This window comes from Saimiri boliviensis, chromosome X (genome assembly GCF_048565385.1).
Source record: "Saimiri boliviensis isolate mSaiBol1 chromosome X, mSaiBol1.pri, whole genome shotgun sequence".
NCBI lineage: Eukaryota > Metazoa > Chordata > Mammalia > Primates > Cebidae > Saimiri > Saimiri boliviensis.
Genome location: NC_133470.1, coordinates 84,257,784 through 84,283,586, shown reverse-complemented (window position 1 = coordinate 84,283,586; position 25,803 = coordinate 84,257,784). Strand labels below are relative to the sequence as shown.

Sequence of the window (25,803 nt, the reverse complement as noted above, 5' to 3'; positions counted from 1 at the left end):
GAACAGAAGCAAAACTTTATTCCTCTTGGCTGGAGACGAGAGAACTAGTGGGTGGTGGTGCACAGGACCCCCATTCCTCACCCCCTCCCAGAGCCAAAGAAGACAAGCAGCGCCACCAAATGGCTCCCTCTGCCCAACTGAAAGCCGAGAGGTCAGCGGCTGGCTGGGGGAGGCAGGTGAGCGCAGCATGGTGCAGGGCAGGGGTGGCTGCAGTGATGGGCAGGCGACCAGAGTAGCCCAGGGGCTGGGGCAGAGGGGAGGAGGACAGGGCTGCTTGGGTAGTGGGACAGGCTCGGGGGCTGCTGGATGGCATGGGCCCCAGGTTCAGGGCACCACAACGCGGTAGGGGCTGCCTGGGATGTGCTCGTCACCCCACTTGACCACCAGCGTGTACTCCCCCTTGTCCTTGAGCAGGTAGGAGACACTGTAGAGCCGGCTGCCCACGTGCTTCACCAGGATCTCCTCACAGGGGGTCCTCGGGCCATGAACCCCCACCAGCAGCATGTTGTTGCCTGAAGCAAGAGGGGCCCTCAGTCACGGGTCCCAGCCCCCTTTTTTCCACTGGGACTGCACCAACCCCTCCTCCCGCTGCTGTCCTCCCTCCTCTCCTCTCCTGTCCCTAGCCAGTTCTGGGGTGACAGTTCTCTCTTCCTAAAGAGCTGCCAGCACCTCCGCCACCCAGGCTGGCTTAGCAGATTCCAGTTCCTCCCCAGCCTTTGTTTGAGGGGTCCAGGAGGTGGCTCTAGAAGTGACAGCCATGCCCCAAAGATGGTCCCTGCTCCCCCAGATGCCATCCTGTGATTTCTGGCCTTGTGTTGCTGGGAGGCTGGGCTGAGGGCCCGGGTTACACACCTGCTTTGCTGCAGTCCACCGTGAAGCTGCTTTTCTGGCCTGTGTAGGCCTTGCTCAGCCCCAAGCCCTTGGCCACCACCTTGCTGGCATCAGCAGGTCCAGGAGCCGGGGCCCCATGCTGGGGGGCGCAAGTGGCCTTGGTCAGGGAGTCTACAAACACTGACGATGTCTCATGGAGGCTGTGGTTACTGACGAGACGGGGGCCTGCAGGACAGAGTGGGTAGGGCTAAGAGGTGGCTGCAGTGCCAGGCATTGGGCAGGTGCCAACAGCTTGGCCCCAGGCTCACCTGTAACTTTGGCCTTGAAGGGGCTGCCCCCAATGTGGTAGGGGCCGCCATACTTGATGGAGATGAGGTAGCTGCCAGGTGCCATGGGGGTATAGGTGACACGGTAGCCCTCAGGGCACTCCTGGCAATCCATCTTCACCTTGGAGGGGCCGTCAATGGTCACCGAGAGGGCACCAGCTCCCGCATTGCTTGTGTTCACGATGAACTCCGCTGGGCTCCCTGGGAGCACAGGAGGTCAGGCAGAGCCAGACTGGCCTGCCTCCCTGTCCCTGGCCACCCTGCACAGGCTTGTCATCTCCAGATGCCTCCTGTTATCGCCCAGAGCTTGGAGGCTGGGTCCACAGACTCACCTGTGACACCACCTTCCAGGCCTGCTCCATAGGCAGACACCAAGCCCGGGTCCCCTCCATGCCCAGGCTCCCCAACTCGGATCTTGAAGGGGCTTCCAGGGATGTGGGTGCCGTTGAACTTGACGTCAATCAGGTAAACGCCATTCTCCCGAGGGATAAAGCGCACAGCATACTTATCTGAGGAGCAGAGAGCCATGCTGTGGGCCTGGGGCCCCTCCTCAAACCAGCAAATGGTATCTGTGAGGAACAGCCTCAACCCTCATCCTTGCCGTTTTGCCGGCCCATCAGTGAGCCCAGCAGCTGAGTGGGGCCCACTGTTTCTTCTGGTGCCATGCTGGGCACCTGCACCCTGCAGCAGACTTCCTGAGGCCCGAAGCTTGAGACACTCAAGTCACCCACTGTCAGGGATCATTGGGACAGAAACCTTATACAAGCCACACCCAGGCCTTGCTGCCTCCTAAGAAAGGTTACAGTGAATACCATATTCCCTGTGTGTTAACGGGCTCAGAGACAGGCAGGAACTTGCTTCAGGTCACGCAGCTGGGAAGGGCAGGACTAGGCTGTGAAAGAAAGCCCACTGGGCTCCTCCTAACCCCGAGGTTGCCCCGGGCCTGTCCACAAGTCCCATGGTTGCGGCTAAAGGGCCGGGCAGCACTGAGGCTGGACTCTGGGTCTCTGCCTGTGGAGAGAGTACTGCAGGCAGGAGGCCTTCCTAATGGCCATGGCTGACAAGCCACATCCCCAAGGGCTTGGGTCACCAATTGGGAAAGGGTGGCCCGGCAGAGGGAGCCCAGGTGTCGGGGCCCCGTCTTGGCTGCTTACAGAAGCGGTACGTTCCTTTTGTACTCTCAGCCTGCTTCCAGCCAGCAGGGCAGGGTGGCCGGGCAGGGACAGGGGCTCACCTTGGTCAATTTCTGTGACATAGCACTCCTCCAGGGCTCCTGAGGGGCTGTGCACCTTGGCATCGATCACCCCCTTGGCCCCATTCAGGCTGACTGCAAAAGAGGCTGGCTGGTTGACCTTTAGCCCTGACTCCTGGAAGCACAGCAGACATGGTTAGATGGGGGGCTTGGGCCAGGGCAAGAGAGGAAGGAAGGGCCCCAGGAGCGAGAGACCCGAGGTCACACTTACCCATCTGGCGTCCAACTTGGTTTAAAGAGGGAGAGCCACTCATTTGCAAGAGGCAGCAAGCCACAGGCACAAGTCTGTGTCCCCGCCCCCGCCCCCACCCCCATGCTCTGCCATCTCACACACCCAGGTGGCAGGAAGGAAGGGCAGCCCCACCCTGTGGACAGCACCCAGCAGGCAGCACCCAGCCTTGGAAGGCTGTCCCTCTTTAAACCACAGCCCTGGTGCTCAAGGGGCACAGGCTTCTGTTCAAAGCCTTTAGACCTGAGACACGAGAAAAACTCCACGTGGTGGGCAGGATATTTCCTGCCAACCCCAAGTGTGGGCTGCACCCGGCCAGAGCAGAGGCCTGGAACCCAGAGCTGGGCCGGGGGGTCACTCGACATAGGGCCTAGGCCTGCTCTGTGGTGGCTCTGGTCTGTCCGGGCCCAGGAGCCCCAGGTGGGCGGTTTCTCTCAGTGCCTCACCTGAAGGCTAGAAACAGTGAGGCGGCGGGCATCGCCAGACGGAGAGGCCACAGGCACCACGAAGGGGCTGTCGGGGATGTGCTCCTCGTTGAACTTGACGGAGACTTCGTAGTCACCTGGGCAGGGAAAGAGCAAAAGACCAGCTCAGCAGCCTGGGTGGCCCTGGGACCTCCAGGTGAAGGGTGGAGGCCAGGCAGGGGTATTTGTACAACCCCTGGGTCCAATGCCCACCCCCAGGACCAACCTCCTCCAACCCCACCTCCTCCAGCCGGTTCCCAGTACCTGGCTCCTGGACCACATAAGCCACGCCACAGGAGCCATCCTTGCGGTCCTCAAAAGAGATCTCAGCCTTGCTGGGGCCCTCGACAGCAATGGCCAGGCCTCCGGCGCCAGCTTCCCGGGTCCAGATACTGAATTCAGCTGTGGGAGAAGTGCATCCTCACTGAAGTCTGCTCCACCAGCCTTGGCCCCCTCCAGGCATAGCCAAGATAGGCATGCCTGCCAGCTCCTTCTTCCACCCCCAACCCCATCCCTGCCAACGAAGGAGAGCAAACGCTCGGGGGTGAGCAGGCCTACCTGGTACTCCAGCTTCAGCCCTCTCCAGGCCAGGGCCCCCAGCTCGGACCTTGTGGGCTCCTCCTTCCCCTAGGGGCCCCACAGTGAATTGGAAGGGGCTCCCAGGCACGTGCTGGCCCTTGTACTTGACGCTGACTGTGTGCGTGCCCATCTCGGCAGGAACAAAGCGGATACAGTAGGTGTGGTTCTCCCCTTCCACGATCTCGGCCTCATGGCTCTTGCCTGATGGGCTGGTCACCTGGGCTGTCATGTCCTGGATGCTGATTTCTGCAGGGTGGTGACAGGCTGGTGAGCAGCAGTCCTGGGCTCCACCCCTCCTCTTGGGGCTGCCTGAGCCCCAGGACCCCTCCCCAGGCTCCCCACAGCCCCTACCAGGGATCTTCAGGCTGAGGTCACAATGACTGCCAATGTTGGCCACTGAAGGAGCCCGACGCCTGCGTGTGATGCTCTCTTTCACCCGGCCCTCGCCTGTCACCTTCACAGAGAAGGGGCTGCCTGTAGCAAAAAAGCACGGCCCATGCCCTCCAGTCACACACTGTGTCTGGGCCCTGGTGTGGTGAGGGGCGCTGCCAAGGCACTGCTGCACTCACCGGGCACGTGCTGGTCGGCAAACTTGATGTTGATGATGTAGTTGCCAGGCTCTGTGGGGCAGTAGGTGACCCTACACGTCCCGTCCTCCAGGTCCTCTGTGTTGATGTCCACCTTGCTGGGGCCCTCAATGGACAGGCTGAGCCCACCGTAGCCTGGGGGATGGAGACCCTTGAGCTTGGGTGCCGTGTACAGTGTTCCCGCCCCAGCGGGCGGGCAGCAACTGCCTACCTGCATCTCGGGTATCAATGATAAACTCCGCAGGCTCAAAGGTGTGGCCTTCATGGAGGCCCTGGCCAGAGACCCGAACGCGGCTGGCATCCCCGATTTCCGACTGGCTGATCACCACCGGGATGGGGCTGCTGGCCACGTGTTGGCCGTTTTTCTTCACGTGCACCAGGTGCTCACCTGTCTCCTTGGGCACGAATGAAATACCTGGGCACAGGGAACGTCTGTCAGTCGGGGAAGGCGTGGGTCCCCACAGACTGCCTCCTTTCTGAAACCCCTGGACCCCCTCGGCCACTTACCGACGTGGCCATTACGCAGTCGCTTCAGCAAACAGGGCTCCTCCCGTCCTGAGGGCGGGACCACGGTGGCCGTCAGCAGGCTGAGGTCGGTTTCTGAGATGTTGATGGGGATGTCGGCGGCAGAGCCCACCTTTAGGTGGGACATCCGCATGGAGTCGTCACCTGGCATGGAACAGGGCAGCCGTCACTGTGTGTCCAGCCACGGGAGACCATGCCCACCCTGCCACCTGTTTGTCACTGCTCCCAGTGCCACCCACCTGTGACCCGGGCGGTGAAGGGGCTGCCTGGGATGTGCTGTTCATTGTACTTGACGAGGATACTGTAGTCACCCGGCAGCACAGGCAGGTAGGACACGGTGCACGTCCCATCCTGGTTGTCGGTGCAGCTGATCTCTGCTTTGGACGGGCCCTCGATGGCCAGAGACAGGCCCCCTGGAGAGAGCCGTGGGTAAGCGTGGGAACTATGCTGGGGACACACCGGTTGTTCCCCAACAGCCAGGTAGAGGCCAGGGCAGCAGGGCGGGGAGCCCCATTTGGGAGTGTCTCCCGAGTCCAGCCCTTAACCTGGTGAGGGCATCCAAGGCACAGAGCTACTGCTCACCTTCTCCTGCATCCTTGGTGTTGACGGTGAAGGTGGCAGGCTTGTTCACTACTCCGTGGGTGAGGCCAGGCCCATAGGCAGTGACATGGCCACAGTTGACGTAATCCACGTAGAACTGCAAGGGGCTTCCTGAGGCAGGAAGAGGGGCCTTGTGGAATGGCAGCCTTGTGTGTCCCCCAACCCCATCTGTCTGTGAGGTGGTGACAGAGCAGTGGGCGGAGGCAGGGCAGGCCCACCTGGGATGTGCATGTTGTCATAACGGATGTCCATCTCATGCAGGCCGGCCTCGCTGGGTGCGTACCGCACGGTCACAGTGCCGTCTTTGTTGTCAGTGATGGCGGGCTGTGCCACCTTGCCTGAGGGCATCCGCACCTCCCCTGTGGGGCAGCGCAGCTGAGGTCAGGGCAGCTCGTCGGCATAACCTGGCCTCCTTGGCTCCCAGGGCTTCTTCCCAGTCCTCACTCACCTGTGATCTCACCCTTCTTGATGGTGAAAGGGATGACAAGGTCAAATGGCCTCAGGCTGGTCACATCCAGCCCGTTGACACCTACCAGGGGCCTCTCTGGGGCCTGCAGTGGAGACACAGGGTCTGGATGAGGGGCAGTGGGAGTATCTGGGGCCCCTCCTCACACCTGGTATGACAGGACCTCACAGAACACCCAGCTGGCCAGCCCCAGTGTCCCTAGCTGGCCAGGCCGTACCCAAGTCTGCTGGCCGCCCTGGGCGTAGGTGTACTGTGGGGCCAGCTGCTGAGACCGTAGTGGGGGCTGCACCGAGGGCTGGTCCCCAGCCAGAGCCTGCAGGGCAAAGCACAGAGCTGGAGAGTCTGCTGTCACAGAGAGGCCCCAAGGGGATAGGCCAGGACCTGCCAGACGCCCCTGCGGATCTACCCCCACCCCTCCTCACCGTCACTTGGAAGGGGCTGTTGGGCACGTGCTCGCCACCAAAGCGCACGCAGATGACGTATTTGCCCGGCTGGGGGGCCGTGTAGAAGATGTCGAAAGTGCCATCCTCGTTTTCCACCACGTCCACATCTACCTCCGAGCCATCAGGCGTGCACACGGTGCAGGTGACTTTGCCTTTGCCTGCTGCCTTCGTGTCCACAGTGATCACCGTCTCTTCCCCAATCTGGATGGTGGGGCCGATGCCAGCACCTGGTGGGGCAGGGTGGGACCCCGAAGGGGGGCCAGAGTATGAGCTGGGGCTCAGGTTGCTCCCATCCGCCTGCCACCCACACAGGCCTCTCACTGCCACCACCAAGCATAGCCAGGCCACCAGGCCTCCTGTCCCGCCCCGCCCCGCCCCGCCCCTCCAAGCTGGAATGGCAAGTGGTTTCTCAGAAGGCAGGAAGGGTTCTCCTGACCACCTCAAGCGCCCATGTGGGAGAGGCCCGACGGCGGCACCCAGGTGCCTGGGAGGAAAAGGAAGGGCCCACTCCAGCCTCACCCAGCCACTCTCTTGCCTACTCAGCCTCACCCAGTACCATGGCCCACACTGCTGAACGCCAGCATCTGTCTGGGCACACGGCTGCCTGCACCCCTGTGGCCTGGCCCCGGCCCCCATTGCTGTGTGTGGACGCGGTGAGGCGGAGTCCTGCTGCAGCGTGGGGGGACGTGATACTTGCCTCCCCACCCCCCCAGGCCTGAAGGTGAAACCGGAGTTTCCTGACAACTGAGAAGGCTCGTGGTGCAGGCAGGAGCAGGAGCGGGGAAGCGGGAGGCAGCAGGGTTAGCACCCGAGCAGCGCAGCAGGCTTGGCAGAGCGGGGACAGCACCCAGGGAGATAGGGGACAGGAGGCCCAAGCTACAGGCACCACTGCTGGGTTGCAAGGGCACAGCAGCTGAGCAGGCTCCAGGGCCCCAGAGTGCCCAAGGAAAGGGGAGGGACAGTGACGTTATGATCTGGGGCTCCGCCGTGGAGGCGTGGGGGCTGTGAAGCCTATGAGGCCTGGCAGTGAGATGACCCCGCAGCCTGGCCTCCTGCCAGGGAAGCAGCCAGGAGCACAAAACCCACTTGAGGGCCAAGTTTGAGGGGCCCTGCCACCAAGTCCCACTGTCAGCCGACGGCTCCTGTTGCACTAGGCTCCATGCTGGCCTGCTGCGGCCAGGCACCTCTCCCGAGCTCCAGACCTGGCTGCCTGCTGCCCATGCTGCCCTGGGAGGCTTCACTCATGCCCACCCCATGCCATCTAGCTAGTGGCTTGGGCCCCAACCTCACGGGTACCCGACTCTCCCTGCTTTCCCGGCCCAGCCACAGGTCTCAGCCATGCCTCCTAATCTGGTGCTCACTGAAGCCCCATGGCCACCAAGCCAGCCCTCTGGCTTGCCTGAGAGCAACCTCAGCCCCTAGCTGGGCTCCCTGTCTCCCTTCTGCACACAATAGCCAGGGAAACTGAGGCTACTGAGTCTTGCTCCCACCCCCTGGCCCTCAAGGCCCTGCCATCAGCAACCCCCAGCCTCCCCCACCCTGCACACACACACACACCTGTCACCTCAGATCCCATGGCCTGCTCTATAAAGCCATCTCACTCCTGCCGCAAAACTCTAGCCACCCTCTAACCCTCTCCTTGGCCACCTTGCCCAAGTGCCAGGCCTGCAGACTCTTATCAGCATCCCTGGGTGTCCCTGTTGAATGTCTGAATAACGTCACTGCTGGGGGATCAGGGAGGGGGAAGGAGGGAGACGGGCCACAGAATGCACTTTGGGGCTCTGAGGCTGGGCCGGGCCCCGCCATGCTGGCCGCCCAAGCAGTCGACACTGGTGCCAGCCAGCCCCACCCGCTCATGCACCTCCCCCAGCCCGGGACACAGAGGCCCCTGGAAGGTGGGGATGGAAGTCTGTGGATCTGGCCAGGGCTGGGGCTCCCATTGAGTTGGGGAGACCCCTTGTTCCCTCAGCCCACGCAGGAGCCCTTGTGCTTCCCTGGGTGCCAAGATCCCGAGACCCCAAAGTCCCCAGTGGGGTGCCTCTCAGGATGCACCTCACCCCAAAGCTCTCAGCTGCAACCCGAGTTCTCAGATGGGGAAATAGAGGCCCAGAGAGGGGAGGGCTGGAGCGATCATGCTCAGCTCCAGAAGCCTCCCTGGGCCCTCGCCCTCCAGCCCATGGCCTCATCTTCTGCACCCCCCCACCCCCACTCTATCCCTGCCTAGAGCTGCAGCTGGAACTGTCCTGGGAATTGGCCCCAAGAGGAAAGGAAGCTGCCCCTCTGGACAGGAGGGGCATTGGGAGTGGCCCCAGCAAGCAGCTTACCTAGCCCGTGACCTCCGATTGACACTGAGGTGAGAGGGCAGAGAGCAAGGAGAAAGGTCAGGTGAGTCACTCAAGGGGGCGGCCCCCACTCCCACACGCCGCCCCAAGCAGCGAGCCCTTGCACACAGGCACGACCCAAGCCCCGTGCCGAGCACAGCGGCGGCCAACGGCAGGCTGGCTCACCTGTGACTGTGCACTTGCTGGCGTCCCCGGTGGGCACGGCACGAACGCGGTATGGGGAGAAGGGGATCTCATCACCGCCGTACTTGATGAGGATGGTGTATCGACCCGTCACGTCTGGCACATAGGCCACTGTGTACGTGCCGTCATGGTTGTCTTGGATGTGTGTCTTCTTTGGCTTGCCCTCGGGGTCCTGTGTAGCAGAGGCAGGGGAGACAGTTGGCCTCCCGGAGTGGCCAGCGTCGCTGCTACAGGGACAGCCTCTGGGCCTCAGGCCTCTCAACTGCTATGGCCCAAAAGGGCTGCTGGCACCTGGCTTTGCCCTTTATTTCCCTACAGGCAGAGTCCAGAAGGGAGACTAAAACATCCAACACCCACCACGTGACAACAGGCACCCATCCTCAGCCCCAGGGCCTCTCCAGCACTAGGAGGAGCGCACCCAGGTGATCTCAGGCTTCTCCCTGCCCCATGAGAATGTTACAGATAGGGAAACTGAGGCACAGAAGCCTTCAGTAATGTGCTCAAAGTCAACAGTGAGCACGTGTGTGTCTGGGGGAGCCCATGCCGATCACCACCATCCTAAGTTGGTTACAACCTTAGCAAGCCAAAGGCAGCGCCCCAGGGAGACCAGACGCCAGTCTGCACCACCCAAAGCCCACACTCCAGCCACCCAGGCCCAGACCCCTGGCGTCCCCTGCCTGTGCCTGGAGCTCACCGTGATCTGGACAGCCAGCAGGCCCTCCCCGGCATCCTTTGCATCGATGGTGAACTCCACGGGCAGGCTGGCGGGCACGCCAGTAGTGTTGAGCCCAGGGCCGCTGGCCTTCACCTTGCTGGCATCATGAGTAGGCAGCACCTTGACCTTGAAGGGGCTGTGGGCATGGGTGTCGTGAGCAGTTAGATAGGCCCCAGGCATCCGGCCTGGACCTCCCCTCAGGCAGCGGGCCCTGCGTCTTACCTCCGGGGTACCTCTTCATCTCCATACAGTACTGAGATGCTGTAGGGCCCTTCTCGGCTGGGCACGTAATTCACGGTCTGGGTGCCATCAGCATTGTCCACCACATCCACTGGCTCCACCAGGCCTGGCCCCAGCCCCAGGGACAGAGCCTCAGCTCATCTCCTGGGCCTCCACTCCTACCCCACCTCGCGATGGCCAGGACTCAGCCCCAGGCCTAGACCTTGCTTCGTCCTCATCCGCCCGACTCTGGGAATGGCCCTGACCCTCTCTGGCACAAAAGACGCCCATCTAGGTGCCAGCTGGGACCCTTGCCTGCGTGCCTTCCTGCCACATCTGCTCAGTGCCAAAGTCCTATCTCTTCTACCTCCTCCCAGTCCTGCTCCTGGCTGCACTGTGACCTGAGGCTCTTGCAGAAACACCTGCACACTAGCAGCGCCTCTGCACACTGCGCCTGCAGTCTCCTGTCCCGGCCCTCAGAGGACGCTGCCCTCCCGACTCCCGGCTCCAGGCATGCAAACACTCACCTTTGGGCCCTTGCACTTTGACCTGCAGCGGGGCCACACCAGCCTTGCTTGTGTCCACCTGGAAGGACTGAGGGAGGTTGGCACGAACCATGCCTGGACTCAGGCCAGGCCCAGAACACTTGACCTTGGATGCATCCGTCACATCATGCACAGGGACCTTGAAAGGACTGCCTGAGGGGTAGGGCAAAGGGATGGTGGCTATATGAGACAGGGTGGGGAGGAGCAGATAGTCCCTGCCCTGTGCTGGCTGCCACCTCCTCACCTGGCACTTGATGGCCACCATAGGTGACGTTGAGGCTGTAGGTGCCAGGCTCATAGGGGATGTACTCGACTGAGCAGCTGCCATCCTTGTTGTCCATGCAGGACATCTTGGCCTCGGAGGGGCCCTCTACAGCCAGGCCCAGGCCTCCAGTGCCAGCTCCCCTGGTCCAAAGAGACAGCCGCTCATTCCCGGGGTTCCCAGGCCCAGTGGCCACATGGGCGCCCGGGGCCCCCTCACCTGGTCTCCACAGTGAACTTGTTGGGCTTGTTGGTGGTGCCGCTTTGGATGCCCGGCCCGTGGACACGCACCCGGGAGGGGTCGCAGCCTTCGGTCACGGGCACCTGGAAGGGGCTGCTGGGCACGGGGCTGCCATCGTAGGTCACGTCCACAGAGTGCAGTCCTGGAGGAGTGCAGGCCGGGTCAGAAGGAGCCCAGGCTGAGCTACCCACCCCTGCCCGCCGGCCTGCAGGAGCCCCGGCACGCACCCTCCTCATAAGGGGTGTACTCCACTTTGTAGGTGCCGTCGCCATGGTCCTGCACGTAAGTCTCTGTCAGGTTGCCTGAGGGGTTGCCCACGCGGGCCTTGACGTGTGGCCCTCCAGTCTGTGTGAGGGCCCGGGCGTCCACACTGAACTCAGTGGTGGCCTCTCGGAAGACACCTGCAAAGGGACACAGAGAGGAGGCTTGGGACTCCGGGGTTCTGGTCCCTGTGTTCCCCCACTGCCACATACCCCACAGCAGGGCCACTCACCCTGGCCCTCAATCCCAGGCCCGTAGCACTGGACGCCGGACGTGTCCACCGCAGGCTCCACCTGCAGCTTGCTGGGGAAGTTGGGCACAGGCTGGCCGCCGTACTTGATGGTGACAGTGTAGGCCCCGGGGCACAGGGGAATATATGTGATGGTGTGCGTGCCGTCGCCGTGGTCCTGGATGTACACCTCAGCCGGCAGCCCCGCCTCTGAGCAGATCTCGATGGTCAGCTCTGCGCTGCCCGCACTGGAGCAGTCCACTTGGAATTGGCCCACCTCCCCAGCGGTGGCCCTCTCCAGCCCAGGGCCTGAGCACTTGACCTTGGATGCATCAAAGCAGGGAACCACGTGGGCCTTGAATGGGGAGCCAGGGATGTGAGTGTCAGCAAAGAGGATGTTGATGTTGTAGTCCCCGGGCTCAGTAGGCACATAGGACACAGAGCATGTGCCATCCCCATTGTCCAGGCACTCGAGCTGTGCCTCGCAGGGGCCCTCCACCGTCAGGCCCAGGCCACCTGTGCCGGCGCCCTTGGTGTCGATGGTGAAGCGGGCGGGGGAGCCTGCACTGCCCCCCTGCAGCCCCGGCCCAAACGCCTTCACCTGGGGGAAGAAGGCAATAGGAGTCAAGGCCATGTTACGCCTGATGTCAGGCCTCCTGCCTGACACTCCGCTGGCCTCCTGTTGCCCTGGCTTCCTGTCCCCACCACACAGGGACGTGGGTGGGCCCAGGCTGCCTGCCGGATGGGCCATCCATCAGTCATAAGGACAAAAAGGAGGATGTGGGCAGGTCTGGAGAAGATGGGGTGCCCTCTGGGCCATCAGAGAGCACAATGGGGGTCTACCCCTAGGGCCTCCCACACCCAAATTACCTTGCTGGGCTTGGTAGGAGCCACAGCTTCCAGAGGAAAGGGGCTGCCAGGCACAGGTACGCCGTCATAGGTCACCTCCACCTCATAGGGCCCCTCCTCACGGGGCACAAAGCGCACCACACTGTTGTCAGCCCCCAGACCTGGCTCCACCTTGCAGGGCACCGTCGCCCCCGAGGGGCCCACTATCTTGGATGCCACTTTGCCTTGACCACCAGCACCCTTGGATTTGACTGCAAACTCCTGGTCTTTGCCAACATCCACCTCTGTAGAAGCGATGACAGAAAGGGGAGAGTCATGATACCCTGCTCAGCCAGTCTGTGGGACAAGACTTGGGCTGGGGGTCCCGAAGTGACAAGGGCCCCAACTACTTACTCTCTCCCAGGCCAGACACCTTGATCTTGGTGAGGTCCAGGCTTGGAGATACTGCCACTGAGAAAGGGCTCTTGGGGATGGGATCCCCTCCATAGGTGACATTAACACCTACTGGACCCTGGGAAGGGTGCAGAAGGGAAGGGGTGTTTAGAGACACCAGAATTGCTCCCCAAACCCCTCCTGGGCCTCCATGCCAGCCCTCTCCCAGGTAAGGAATGAGAGTGGGCAGGAGTCCCTTGGACCTGTCCCCGAGACCGCTGTGTGGGGATGCTGGGGACTGGGTGACTGCAATGGAGGGCGTGGCTACCTGCTGCACAGGTGTGTACTTGACCGTGTAGGTGTTGTCATGGTGGTCGATGATGTCCACGTCCCGCACTGCATCCCCCTTGGTGATCCCCGAGAATTGAACATCCAGCTTGCCTTTGCCAGCGGCTTTGGCATTGACTGTGAAGTGGGTGGGCTTGCCAAGCTCGACACCTGAAAAACACACACTGACCGTGTAGGGGCACCCTGCCCCTGTCCCTCCTACCCTCGGTGCCCCACAACCTGCCACGGGGCACCTGTCCTCACCAGTGCGACTGAGGCCAGGGCCCTCAGCCTTCACCTTGCTGGCGTCATGAGAGGGTTCCACCTTGACCCGGATGGGGCTGGTGGGCGTGGCCTGTAGGCAGTGGGAGGAGAAGGTTTTAGAGGAGGGTAGACATCATCTGCAATGACATCTTAGGGGCCAGAAGCGCAGCACCCACCTGGTCAGCAAAGAGGACCATAATGGTGTAGCTGCCAGCCCCCCGCGGCGTGTACTTGACCGTGAAGGTGTCATTATCATTGCGAATGATGTCGAAGTCGATGTCAGCCTCCGTGGGGCCTACCACTCCAGGGGCACACTTGATGCCAATGCTGACGTCCCCTGCGATGGGGACAGGAGCGGAGGCTGAGACCTTGCAGGGACACCCCACCCACCTGCCCTCCCACACACAGCTAGGCCTCACCCTGGCCGGCCTCTGTGCAGTCCACAGTGAAGTAGGTGGGCTCGTGGGCCTTGAGCCCTGACTTGGCTACTCCTGGGCCGTACACCTTGACCTTGTTGGGGTGGCTGCCAGCTCCCACATTGACCTGCAGGGCACACGGGCAAGGGCAAGGGCATGACCAGCCTGGAGGAGAGTCAGAGGCTCCCTCAGCCACGCTGGCAGGTACACATAATGGTCCAGCTGCCTTGGGAAGACTCTGGCAGTTCCTTAGTTGACTACAGAGAGACTATGTGATGCTCTGGTTCACTCCGAGGTAACTACCCAAGAGAAATGAAAGCAAATGTCCACGCAAACACCTGGACCCGCTGTTCATGATCACCAAAGCCAAGCTCATCCTCAATGTCTGCTAGCAACCAGACAGACAAACGGAATGTGGTCTGGCCACACAATGGAGTACTATACAGCCATAAAAAGGAATGAAGCACCCGGGTGCAGTGCCTGATGCCTGGAATCCCAGCACTCTGGGAGGCCGAGAAGGGCGCATCACCGGAGGTTGGGAGGTCGAGAGCTTGGGACCAGCCTGACCAACGTGGTGAAACCCCTTCTCTACTAAAAATACAAAATGAGCTGGGCGTGGTGGTGTGGGCCTGCATTCCCAGCTATTTGGGAGGCCGAGGCAGGAGAATCACTTCAACCTGGGAGGCGGAGGTTGCAGTAAGCTGAGATGGCGCCATTGCACGCTGGCCTGGGTGACAGAGTGAGACTCCATCTCAAAAAAAGAAGGAACGAATTGCCAAGGCATGCTAAACATGAAGGAAAACCGTGAAAACTTTGTGGTCACATGGCCCGTGAGTCTGTCTCCAGAACGTTAACAGAGGCAAAGCCACAGTGGAAAGCCGGGTAGTGTTCACCAGGGGCTAGTGGGAGAGGGGAGTCAGGATGGCATGGAGTTTCTTTCTGGGATGATGTAAACGTCCTAAACTTAGGTGGTGGTGGTCGCACAACCCTGTGAAAGTGCTACAATCACTGACTTGTTCACTTGAAATGGATGAATCGTGTGCTATGTGAATGCTACTGACACGGCCTAAAGGCCTGTGGAGGTTGGCTCACCCTGAAGGGGCTGTTGGGGATACTGACGCCGCCCCAGGACACCATGGCTGTGTGCTTCACCGGCTTCCTGGGCACGTAGGAGCAGCTGTAAGTGCCGTTCCCGTTGTCCTTGACCAACGCCTCCACAGGGCAGCCTTCGTTGTCCTGCCAGGTGGGTAAGGAGCAGGCGGCCTGCTGGTCAGTGCCCAGGCCTGGGTACCCATGCCTGCCCTGCTCCCAAAACCCGCAGGCGCTGTACCTGGACTTGGACCCGGAGCGGGGCCTTGCCTCCATGCTTGGCATCTACTGTGAACTCTGCCGGCTTGTTGACTGCCACACCTGTCTTCTCCAATCCCGGCCCACGTGCCTTCACCTAGTGGGGGAGCAGCCAGATCTCAGGGGAACAGATCCTTCGTCACCAGAGCTACAACCCAGGCAGGGTGGCCAGAGACACAGTGCCAGGAACACTGCTGGGGATACCAGCCCAGGGCTCCGCCTGGCTGATTGGAAGGGGCTTGTGCCACCCTCACTGGGCCCCCAGGCAGAAGCAGCAGGCTGAGACTGAGGCCATCACTGGCTGCCCTTTACCCTGTCTGGGTGGAAGTCCTGGGGTGCGTCCCGGATGTCAGCCATGAAGGGGCTGAGGCGGATGTCCTCGCTGTTGCACAGCACATGGACAGCGTACTCGCCAGCCTCCTGCGGCCAGTAGCGCACGTCACAGGAGCCATCACCCTTGTCATCACATTCGATCTTGGCCTGAGATGGACCTTCCACCGAGAAGCCTGACAACAGCCACCAGTCCCCTCAGTGCCCTGGAGCCTCAGGGTGGGCTGTCCTCACCACCGTCTGTGCCCATGTGCCAACTTACCCAGGGTGCCCACGTCGTCCCCGATAGCCTCCACCACAAAGTCTGCTGACTTGCCAACAACGCCGCCCTCCAGCCCAGGGCCCCAGGCCCGCACCTTCTGATTGCCACACTCCGTGCCCACCTTCACCTCACAGGGACTGCAAATGGGAGAGCCACACGGGGAACACCGGGGATCACCACGCTGCCGGAGAGCCCGCCTGAGCTCCTCATCAGGTGGGGAGGCAGAGGAAGAGGCAGAACGCAGAGCTGGGAGAGGGACGCCTGGGGGTCTCACCTGCGCCCGATGTTCTGACCACCCCACGTGATGGTGACGATGTAGGTCCCAGGGACCGTGGGGTAATATTCGAAGCCATACACGCCATCCCCCAGATCCTTCTGCTTCACGCGCTCTTCTCCCTCTGCCACGACAAGGAGGACCTCAGGCCTGCCCAGCAGTGACCCTGGGGGCTTCCGCCACCCACCCTAGCCTAGCTCCAGGCCAACTTACTGGGGCCCTTCACGGTGACCTTCAGCTCCCCACTGCCAGCGCCCTTTGTGTACACCTTGAAGTCAGCCGTCTCCTTCACTCGCACACCCTTGGGCTGCAGGCCCCGGCCGACCGCCCGGCACGCACTCGGGTTACAGGCTGCAGGCAGAGGGGCCAGCTGAGCACTGGCAGCTGGGCTGGGCACCCCCTCCCAGGCCTCCCGCAGGGCCAGGCTGTCAGGATTGGAGGTCCCTCAGAGCGTGGTTGGAGAGGGACATGCAAGAAAGAACTGGGCCTCCTCCCACCTGCCCCACACCAGCCCAGAGGCCCCAGCCCTCCCCTCCAAGAAGAAGACAGATCCAAGTACCGTTGACCCTGTGGGCAGAGCAGAGAGCAGCAGGTAGGTTTCTAGACAGCTGGAGCGAGCTCTTCCGAAGGTGAAAGCGTGGAGAGGAGAGAGATGGAGGGGCGAGGAGCCGAGAGGAGAGGAGGAAGGGCCCCAGCAGGGGGGGAAAGACAGCAGGTGCCCAGACAGTGAAGCTCAAAGATGGGATCCCGGGGTGGGCTGCAGCAAAACTGGCCCAGGGGGCTCCCCCTCCTGTGGGAGGCCCAGGCTACAGTGCCACAGTAGAGGGTGTCCAGGGCCAGGCCTACCTTGGCCAACAGTGACAGTGTAGGGGCTGCGAGGGATGGGCACACCGGCAAATGTGACGTGCACCGTGTGGACGCCCTCCATCATGGGCTGGTAGCTGCAGCGGTAGGTGCTGTCACCCCGGGCCTCCAGCTGAGGCTCCACGGTGTTCTTCTGTCCCGTGGGGTCCTGGATTACAACCTCGACCTCGCCCGTGCCAGCGCCTGCCACGAGGCACCCGCTCAGCTCCCAGGCCCCAGTGCGGCTCTCCCCACAGCCCAGCCAGGCCTCGGCAGCCTCCCCTCACCTGCCGTGAAGATCTCGAAGTAGGTGGTCTTGTTGGCAATGTTGCCACTGGGTTCCAGGCCGGGGCCTTGGGCGGTCACTTTGCTGGCGTCACCCTGTGACTTATCCACAGATACCTCAAAGGGGCTCTTGGCAATGTGCTGGCCAGCAAAGAGCACAGTGACCTGTCCCCAGAAGGGTGGGCCGTGAGGGTGGGGCTGGCGGCCTCTAGCCACCGCCTGAGGTCACAAGCCTCCCCACTAGCCAAGGGCTCACCTTATGAGTCCCCGTCACCTCGGGGACATACCAGACGGAGAAGGTGCGGTTTTTGTCATTATTGGCGGTCACTTTTGCCTGCGGTAGGAAGGAGCCCATGAGCCTTTGCTAAGAACAGCCCCACCAAAAGGGAGCACGGCCGGGCCCTCGGCTGCCAGCAGGTGGCCCTACCTCCTCCTGGTGTCCTGCTGGGTCCTCCACGTACACCAGCACCTCTCCCTGGCCGGCACTTCTGGTCTCCACGGTGAACTCAGCCCGCTTCTTCACCATGATGCCTGTGGGCTCAATGCCTGGCACAGGAGGACGAGCCAGCCACGGGCCAGCTGTTAGGGTCACAGCCCCTCACCCCTCTACCAGGACGCGAAGGCAGATGGGTAGAGGACCGGTGCCGTGCCAGCCCCCAGGCCTCTGCAGGCTCAACGCCCCTCCCTGCTGGCCCCCAAGTCGGGCACATTCCAAACTGGGCAAGTTCATTCAGTGTAAGCCGCGGCACAGAGCCTGGCCTCGGGACCCAGCTGTACTCTTGCTGCCGGGACAGGCCCGTGCCTGTTTTCTGGAACATTCATTCTCACTGCACTGGGCCCTTACTCCCGTACGAGCCTCGAGTGGGTTTTAGGTCCCTGTTACGGAGACCTGGTTCAGCTCCATTTATCATAAAGCCCGCTGGGTGCCACCTCCCCCAGGACTCCAGGACCCCACGCGGCAGGCTTCTCTGACTGAAGGAACCTCTAGTATTCTCTTGTCTACTCAGTGGAATGTTTTTAGTCCCAACCTACTCTTGTCTGGCTCTCGGGTGGCTTGATCACCTAACTGCCATGTAACCCAAGACTTCTCGGGACCTCCATGTTTAGACAGGACGCTGGACTCACTCACCTGGCCCATAGGCACGGGCTTTCTTCGGGTTCAGCTTGGGCCGCAAGGGAGCCCCTGGCTTCAGCTTGGCCTTGGGGAACTGGGACAGGTAGGTCATGACAGAGTGTTCGTCCACATTGGGGTCCACAATCTCCTCGGGGGTGATCACCTGTCAGGGGCAGAAAACAGGAGCCATCGGTCCTTCGAGTCTCTCCCCGCTGCTGATTGGTCCCCTACAGCTGCAGGCAGGGCCGGGCGGTATACCTGAGGGATGCCCAGCCAGTCATCAGCCTGCTGCATAGCCTCCCGCGCATTGTTCACAGGCTTGCTGGCATCCCAGGAGTCCCAGTCAGGACACAGGCCTGTGGCACAAGGAAGGCTGTGAGTCTGGGGGGCCACAGAACTCCCTCAAGGGCTGCCCATGGGCAACCCCAGCGCAGTCTCCCCTGCCTCTGCACCCCCTTACCTGGTGCACAGCTGTCAACCAGGGCGCCCAGGGCCCGGCCGCTCTGCCAGTCACGGCTGAAGTTGGTGATGGGCAGCTGTGGCAGCTTGTTCTGGATCCAGCCCAGGAGTCTCTGCTTGGGAGTCTGCTTCTTGGCCTCCTCATCCTCCTCCTCATCCCACATGGGCATGGAGATGGAATAGTGCAGGATCAGAGTCCAGATGAGGCCCAGGATCAGCTTCAGGTTCCCGTCCACAATGGCCTTGCTGTCTGTGAGGAGAAGAGGGGCCGCTCACAGGCTGCGGGGTCACGGTCTGGCAGCTCGGGGTGGGGGTGGGGGGTAAGGAGGAGGGAGACACCCCCTCTTGGCCAGTGGTAGGATGTGGATCAGGCCTTCTGTGTCCAGGGACGCAGGGGCTGTTCTGAGGTGAAGACGACTTTGGGGTGAGGGGAGACACCTAGAGACACACGATGATAGCAGGGCGTGATTACTGCCAGAAGCTCCCAGCCCAGAGGAAGGGCAGAAGGCAGACCCAGCCTGCAGATGGGCAGCTCTGGAGAACAGCTGGATGAGTTTGCTCTGCAGCTGCCAGAGCAGCAGTCCACCACCCACCTCGGGGGCCTATGGAGAACCAGGAAGAGGCTGGCTCCAGCTGGCCCAGAAGCGAGGGCCCATGATCTGGAGCGGGGCTGGGGCTGAGGAAGAGGAAGGCCGGGTGGCCCCGGGTGGTTGGGAAATACAACCGCTGTTCCAAGGTGGGCGGGGTGATGCAGGGGAAGTGGGAGAGTTGGGCAAATACCCTTTGGGTGAAGGGCTGTGACCCCCGCCTCCACCCCTATTTCCTCCCCCATCTCGAAGAGCCAAGCTTGGAGTCGAGAGGCCACAGATTTGGCCAGGGGAGGGGCCCAGAGCCCAAAGGAACCAGCAGTTGGCCACATGGCCCTGATACACTGGGGCCCATCGGGAGGCAACAGACATTGTGGAAAGCCCCCTTGCCACCCACTGCCTGCCCCACTTGCCACCTAACGGGCCTCTGGGCGTTGGCAGGCTCGCCACAGGGGAAGTGGTTAGGGCAGGTCCCTGGCACCCCCCATCGCCATGGCAACCCTGCTGGGCTCGGGGCCCCACCCAAGGCTACTGCTGGGCCTCAGGCTCCTCAAGGCAGGGCAGCTTGGGCTTTCTAAAAGCTCATCTTTAGAAACCCTGTCGGCCTCCCCTGTAATCAGAGAAAATACTTGTCTGGTGAGTCAACTAGGGGGTGGGCCTCTGAGGAGGGGCTGGGCCTTCCGTGGCAGCTGCTTCCCAGCCCAGCAGACAGCACCTGAGGGCCAGGTGAGGCGCTCAAAGTAGCGCGGCCTCCCCAGTTCCCAGGCTGGTCCTGGCCCCACGAAGCTGCTTTTCACTTTCCCCAGATGGCAGCAGGGAGGGGGGCTCAGAGAAGACCGAGGGTGCAAGGCCAGCCAGGCCTTCCCATTAGGCCCCCACCCCAGTCCAGCCTGAGACCCCTCAGTGACCTCATCAGGGGGAGCAACCAGGCCCACTTAGGGCTGGGCCCTCCCCCTGGTCCATGTTAGGCCAGTCTACACAGTCCCCATCCCCCTCCCAAAAGAGGGTGGAAAGGACCAGATCCCAGGCCTGGGAGACTGCCTGGTTGCATGGCCCCGCCCCATCCCACCCCCTTTCCCCAGCCCCTGGGCCAGCCAGCCCCCTCCCTCCCCTAATCACTGCTGCTTTCCAACATTTTTTTGCCTTATATGGCAAAGCTCTGGGAACTAGGCCTGCTCCAGCCAGCTCACAAGGAGGAGGGGAGCTGGGAGGAGGGAGGAGGACCCCCCCAAAGAGCTGGGGTGTGGCCTGCCTCCCCACATCCGGTCGCCCCCCCATCCAGGACTCAGAGATGACTCAGCTTGGCTAGAATGAGGCTGGGACTTGGGGGGGTGGGCCTGCGCCATTCCAAAGAAAGAACTTCGGCTCTTGGGATCTGCCCTCTTGGGCACCCAAGTCTTGGTCCCTCACTTTCTTGGGTTCAGCAAGGGCCATTCCAGGGCTGCAGGGATAACTGGAAGGCCTCTCAATTCTGAAGAACAGAAGAATCATCCCTTTCCTCCGCCTGTTCGACATCAGCCCCAAGTCACCCGTTCTGGGGCCTGCCCTCCCAAGCAGCCCCTATCTTGAGAAACAACTGGGATGCTGCAGTAGGCCGGGTCAATGCCAGCCTCTCCAGTCCAGTGACACAGACACTGGGCTGGCACAGCGCACGCTGGAACATGTACCAAGCAACTCCTGCGTGCTACACGCAGAAAAGCAAGGCCTACATGGAAGCCAGAGTTTGGCGCAAGATGAACAGAAAAGTTGGCGTCCAAGTAGTCTACAAGCCAGGTCCCTCAGTCAACCACGCCCAACTCACAGCGGGTGCAGTTTTGCTAACTATACCCAAGTTAGCGTAGTTTAGCTAACTATGCATCCAAATTCCCGGCGGTGGGGGTAGATCTAAACCGGGGGTTGGAGCCATCTCCGATGGGCGACCCATCCTCCAGGGGCAGAAAGACCCCAGAGCTCTAGACAATGGAACACAGGAGCTCCAACCCACACTTGAGAACCAAAGGGGTTTCTGAAGGCCAGAGGGCCCTCTTTAAACAGCTGTAAGGGGAGAGCCCGGGCCTCCTCCTCCTCCAGGATGGGACTCAGGGCGAGGAGACTGCCCAGTGCCCGACCTCCCAGGCCCTCGTCCACCGCGAGCGCAGCCGCGGGGGCGCGGCCTGTGGAGGATGTGAGCTCAGCCTGGGCGCGGGCCAGCCGGGGCGCAGCGGGAGGGGGTGCGTAGCGGTTTGCATGCCCGGCCGGCCAGGCAGCCCGCGCGCCTTTGTTCTCCAGGCCCGCGTGGAGCAGAGCAGCCGGGGGCCTCGGGAGTTGTGCCGCGGCCCAGAAGCGGGTGGTTTAGGGGGTCCGCAAAGAAGGGAATCGAGGGACGTATGGAGTCCCAGCCCCCGCCCGCCCGCGCTTCAGGGCGCCAGTACCCTCACCTATGGACACCAGTTTGATGCTCTCGCGGTCCAGGAACTCGAGCGCCACCGACACATTCTCGAGCTGCATCTGGCGGAAAGTGGGCCGCTGGTTGTGCTTGCGGTGCATCTTCTTCTGGCTGAGCACCTCGAGCAGCGCGATGAGCCGCAGCCCGTCGCTCAGGTCCGTTTGCAGGTTGGCGATGCGCTTGCTCACGCACTTTAGGTGCTCGTTGCACCAGCGCGTAAACGTGTTCTGCTGGATCTTCTTCCACGGCGCGTCCTCCGCCAGGTCCTTCTCCGTGGCCGGCATATCGGCGTCCCGCGTGTCAGCGCCGCCGCCCGGAGCAGCGCCCGCCGAGCTCTGGCCCGCCCGAGAGTGGGAGCTACTCATTTTGAGGCGCGAGAAGCCGGGGGGCGGTGCTGCAGCCTCGGCAAGGGGACGGCCCTTTAATTAAAGTCGCAGGCAACTCGGCGCGCTGGAGGCGAGGCAGGGAGCAGAGGTTGCACTGCGGAGAGAGCGAGCCCTTTAAATGCGGACGGGGGGCGGGGCCAGGGGCGGGCCTCCTGCGGGGAGGGGCCGTGGGGTGGGGCTTCGGGGGCGCGCCTGCCCCACCCCGCCCCGCCCGTTGGAATGCCCCCGCTAGGCCCCCAGCTTCGGCTGATCAGACACGAAACCCAGACTGCGGGGTGGGTCGCTGGGCCCTGGAGTGGGCAAGGATGCTCCCAGCTCCGCGGCCTCGCGTCGGCGCTACAGGAAACGCGCCCCAGAACGAAGAAAGGCTGAGCAGTGCCTGGCGCGGGATTGCTTGGCCTGCAGCCGGCGGGCCTTACAAGGGACTTTCCTTCCCCGAGGCCCCTGAGGGGAGTGGGGTGGCTCTCGTCCCTAAGTCACTTAGGCTCCTCCCCGTCCCTGCACATCCCTATCCCCTGCCATCGTCCCCCTTCCCCGGGCCCCAGGGCCTAGGGTTCTCCGGCCGCATCCCGGTCGGCCAGCCGGGCGCGGCGGGAAGGGGCAGACCCCAAGAGCTAACCCTTGGAGAGCGCCGGCCCCGGGCCAGGCACTGCCGAGGGCGCTTTGTGTGCGCATCACCTGGGAAGGGGCTGCGGGGCAAGGCCTGCGCCTACGCGGGCCCCGCAGACCCCCTGCCAAGGGCCCGCCTTCCCAGTCTGCAGGGCCCTTGCCCGCGCACCTGCGCCCGCTGCTTCCCACCGCCTCCCTCTCTGCTTCCCTCCACCTTGGAGGAAATGGGGCACTGGGCCAGGAGGTCGCTAGCACTCCAGGAGCAAGCAGCCTTCGAAGGGGCCCGGGCATGCCAACGGGTACGCCAGTGGGCGCGGGCAGAGGGCGCCGTGCAATGCGTGTAGAAACGACGCGTGCCTGCCTAACCCTTGATGCCGTTCACCTGGGGCGCTGGTGACGGCTGAATCGGGGCGTCCTCTCCGGTCAGAATGGCCCCTGAGCTCAGCGTGGCCAGGCAGAGAGCAGACGGGAATGGCATTCCAGACCCAGAGGGGCCTGCTCAGAGGTTCCCATAAGGCTTGTCAGGCTCTGAGCACCTGGGGCTGGGTGGGCTTCAGGTGTGGTGGCAGGTGCAGAGGAAGCCTAGGGGATTGTGTCCCCAGATCAGTGGGGGCTATTCACTCAAAATTTTCTGGTAGATAACTCGAGATGGTGCAGAGGCTGCTGTGCTGAGATGGAGACCGGGGCCAGGGGACTGTTGGGGACACTGACTGCTAACCTCTTCAGTCAGAAGAAGCCAGCCTGAGGCCGGGCGCGGTGGCTCAAGCCTGTAATCCCAGCACTTTGGGAGGCCGAGGCGGGTGGATCACGAGGTCGAAAGATCGAGACCATCCTGGTCAACATGGTGAAACCCCGTCTCTACTAAAAATACAAAAAAACTAGCTGGGCGTGGTGGCGCATGCCTGTAATCCCAGCTACTTAGGAGGCTGAGGCAGGAGAATTGCCTGAGCCCAGGAGGCGGAGGTTGCGGTGAGCCGAGATCGCGCCATTGCACTCCAGCCTGGGTAACAAGAGCGAAACTCCGTCTCAAAAAAAAAAAAAAAAAAAAAAAAAAAAGAAGAAGAAGAAGAAGCCAGCCTGCCTATGGCTTCCTCCCCAGCTCTGCACTCCCTCCCTCTTAGTCCTGGGTACCTCCTGTCTCCGGAATGTTTCCTCCTCTATGTGTTTTTTTTCTAGGAAGGCAGGTCTGTGTCCCTCCTGCTCAATTCTAGTAATAATTAATTTATCTGCTAAAGACCAGTGAGAGGAGGACTTGGGTTGGCCACCACATCATGTCCAAATATGGTTGACTCCTGTCGCCCTGGGTGTCTACAAGACATGTGGTGGGTCTGTGATCTGCCCAGCACATTCATTTCAGGGCTGCCTGTGGCCCCACTGGTTTTTCCCACTAGTGGTGGTGGTAGGGTGGGCAAATGGCATTTTCCAGTACCAAGGCCAACCCCTGTAAATTGGCCCCTCTCCTGATCACTTGGAGACACACCTGCACCAAGTGCACCTCCGTGTCTGGGAGCTGGGTGGAGGTGGAAGGGGGGCTGGGAAGGGGGATGCCGTACAGACGCCTCCCTCCCGGGCCCCATTCAAGACGGACTTGAAGTTGTCCTTCCGGTCCCCCTGTCCCTCTGGAAAGCAAGTTCCCAGGCATGGAATTCCATCAAGAATTGACTCTCTCTCCACTAAGGGCCATTGAGCTGGGTTGTCTGGGCTCATTCCTTAATCTTCAGAGCTCAGGGAAACTGAGTCAGAGTGACCAGTAGTCAACTGCAGCATAAAGGGTGTCAGGAGGTGGGTGTCCTGTCTTCCAGCCCTAGCTTTTCCCTATTTAGAGGAAACAAGGAATGAGTGTGTAGAGGGTACTTGTCCCTAGGAGAACATAGTATTACCACCAGATGTCGCCCGATCCCAAAGCCCCCAGATCGGGCAGTCCTGGGACGCCAAAATCCAGCTCTTTCATATTTTCCCTTATTTGGAGTAGATTCTTGGATGCTAGACACACCCCGCCCACCACACTACCCCTGGCCCTCAGACCCCAAGCCAGACCCTCCCACTGGGAGGTAGAGCCCAAGCCCAGAGGCCCGTTCAGCTGGATCCCTAAGGAGCCATTTCCAGGCCCGCGTAGCCAGGGGGCGCCGGAGGGAAGGAAGCCGCAGATTGGCAAAGTGAGAAGAGACCTGTGCTGGCAAGTCCAGGTTCGGCAGGTGAAGTCGCCCATTCCCAAGCTCCCACCTTGACAGTGCAGCTTGGACCACTTACAAATGGGTCTGCCAGTGGATTTTCACCTACTTTGCCTGGCCCCAGGTGGCATGGGAATATGGGGACATTGTTGGTCTCATCCTGGCTGGCAGTGCGAATGCAGCTCAGAGCCAGCCTGTGATAGGGCCCAGGGCTGGCCTCATCCTCACCATGGCCCCGATGGAGTACAGCAGCCCCAGAGCCAGCTCCCCTGTGCCCAAAGCAGCTGGTGCCCTGTGGACTCGAACCAGCAAGGCACATGCTGTCCCCCTCCCGGTGGGCACACTGGCTGAGAAGTGTCCTTCCAGGTGGCCACTCGCCCTAAGTCCACACAAGTTCCTGTTGTCGGGGCCCTTCTCAGATAGGCATGCAGTGGTCCGTTCATGGGCACCCATGCAATCACCAGTCTCCTGCCAAGTGCCCGGACACCCTCTCTCTCGGGGACACCCATGGCCTCAGGCTCCCACACTCGTGGGCACAGACACGGCTCGTGAGTCAACTAGGGGAGACATTCTCTGGACACCCACTCCCAGATGCCAGAGGCGCCTCCATCGGCTCACGCACCCTAGCTGAACCTGGCCAGGACCTGGGCGCGAGCTGAAGCCTGACTTCTCCGGCCTCTCTGGCCTCCTTCTCCAACCCCGCCCTCGGTCGACCAGGAGATCGGCGACCCTACCGGCTGCGGAGACCTCACCTGCTGTCCCTGAGGGCGACCGGTGACCGGTGACCGCGGGGTGGCGCCCGGATCGCTTTCGCGCCCGCGCCAGTCGCCTCGGGGTTCCGTCGGCGTCCGTTGCGCGCCGCGTGCCTCCACGCGAATGGGCCGCCGCCGCCGCCCGCCTTCTTGTTGGCTGCACCCCCGCCCCGCGCCCGCCCCGGCCCGGCCCGGCCCGGCCCGGCGAGAAAGCCTTAATTGGTAAAATTGCCCAGGAGCCTGGGACGGGTGCGGGAGGGAGGGTGCGGGGGCGCGCCTTGAGCTCCAGCGACCCGCCGCCGGGAGACACCGCCCCTCGAGATGAGCTCACCGCCAGCGAGGGCCGCCAGGCCCTGGGGGAGGGGGGACTTAGCGGGGAGTCGTCTCCAGAGCCCGCAGGGTCGGCAGGGCCCACGTCTAGCCCCGATCACAA

The 25,803-nt window shown here is 62.2% G+C and overlaps 2 protein-coding genes across 3 annotated transcripts in view; one reads left to right on the top strand and one right to left on the bottom strand.

The window, feature by feature from the left end:
* FLNA (filamin A) lies at positions 1 to 25,483 on the bottom strand. Of its 2 annotated transcripts, XM_003943904.4 has the most exons (48): positions 25,371 to 25,483; positions 21,445 to 21,932; positions 18,442 to 18,690; positions 18,240 to 18,337; positions 17,997 to 18,144; positions 17,295 to 17,413; positions 17,124 to 17,201; positions 16,870 to 17,032; positions 16,586 to 16,786; positions 15,953 to 16,090; positions 15,740 to 15,863; positions 15,466 to 15,602; positions 15,186 to 15,379; positions 14,857 to 14,970; positions 14,619 to 14,762; positions 13,530 to 13,653; positions 13,287 to 13,447; positions 13,111 to 13,201; positions 12,848 to 13,017; positions 12,541 to 12,658; positions 12,169 to 12,431; positions 11,302 to 11,899; positions 11,036 to 11,209; positions 10,788 to 10,950; positions 10,551 to 10,711; positions 10,289 to 10,459; positions 9,765 to 9,888; positions 9,522 to 9,678; positions 8,810 to 8,999; positions 8,627 to 8,650; positions 6,282 to 6,529; positions 6,077 to 6,172; positions 5,842 to 5,944; positions 5,612 to 5,752; positions 5,376 to 5,504; positions 5,033 to 5,206; positions 4,776 to 4,937; positions 4,480 to 4,683; positions 4,251 to 4,403; positions 4,033 to 4,155; positions 3,661 to 3,927; positions 3,367 to 3,504; positions 3,085 to 3,200; positions 2,392 to 2,524; positions 1,490 to 1,666; positions 1,140 to 1,358; positions 853 to 1,056; positions 1 to 512 (listed from the first exon to the last, which is right to left on the bottom strand). In XM_003943904.4, exons 2-48 carry the CDS (start codon positions 21,815 to 21,817, stop codon positions 325 to 327), a joined length of 7,944 nt encoding a protein of 2,647 aa, XP_003943953.1. In that variant the 5' UTR covers positions 21,818 to 21,932; positions 25,371 to 25,483; the 3' UTR covers positions 1 to 324. The 2 variants fall into 2 exon arrangements, with proteins under 2 accessions (XP_003943953.1, XP_003943954.1); XM_003943905.4 differs by lacking the exon at positions 8,627 to 8,650.
* RPL10 (ribosomal protein L10) overlaps positions 22,044 to 25,803 on the top strand; it is a 36,523-nt gene continuing 32,763 nt past the window's right edge. Inside the window, exon 1 of the mRNA XM_074391584.1 lies at positions 22,044 to 22,055. The gene's annotated coding sequence lies outside the window, so the exon portion shown is untranslated. The remainder of the gene's footprint in view (positions 22,056 to 25,803) is intronic.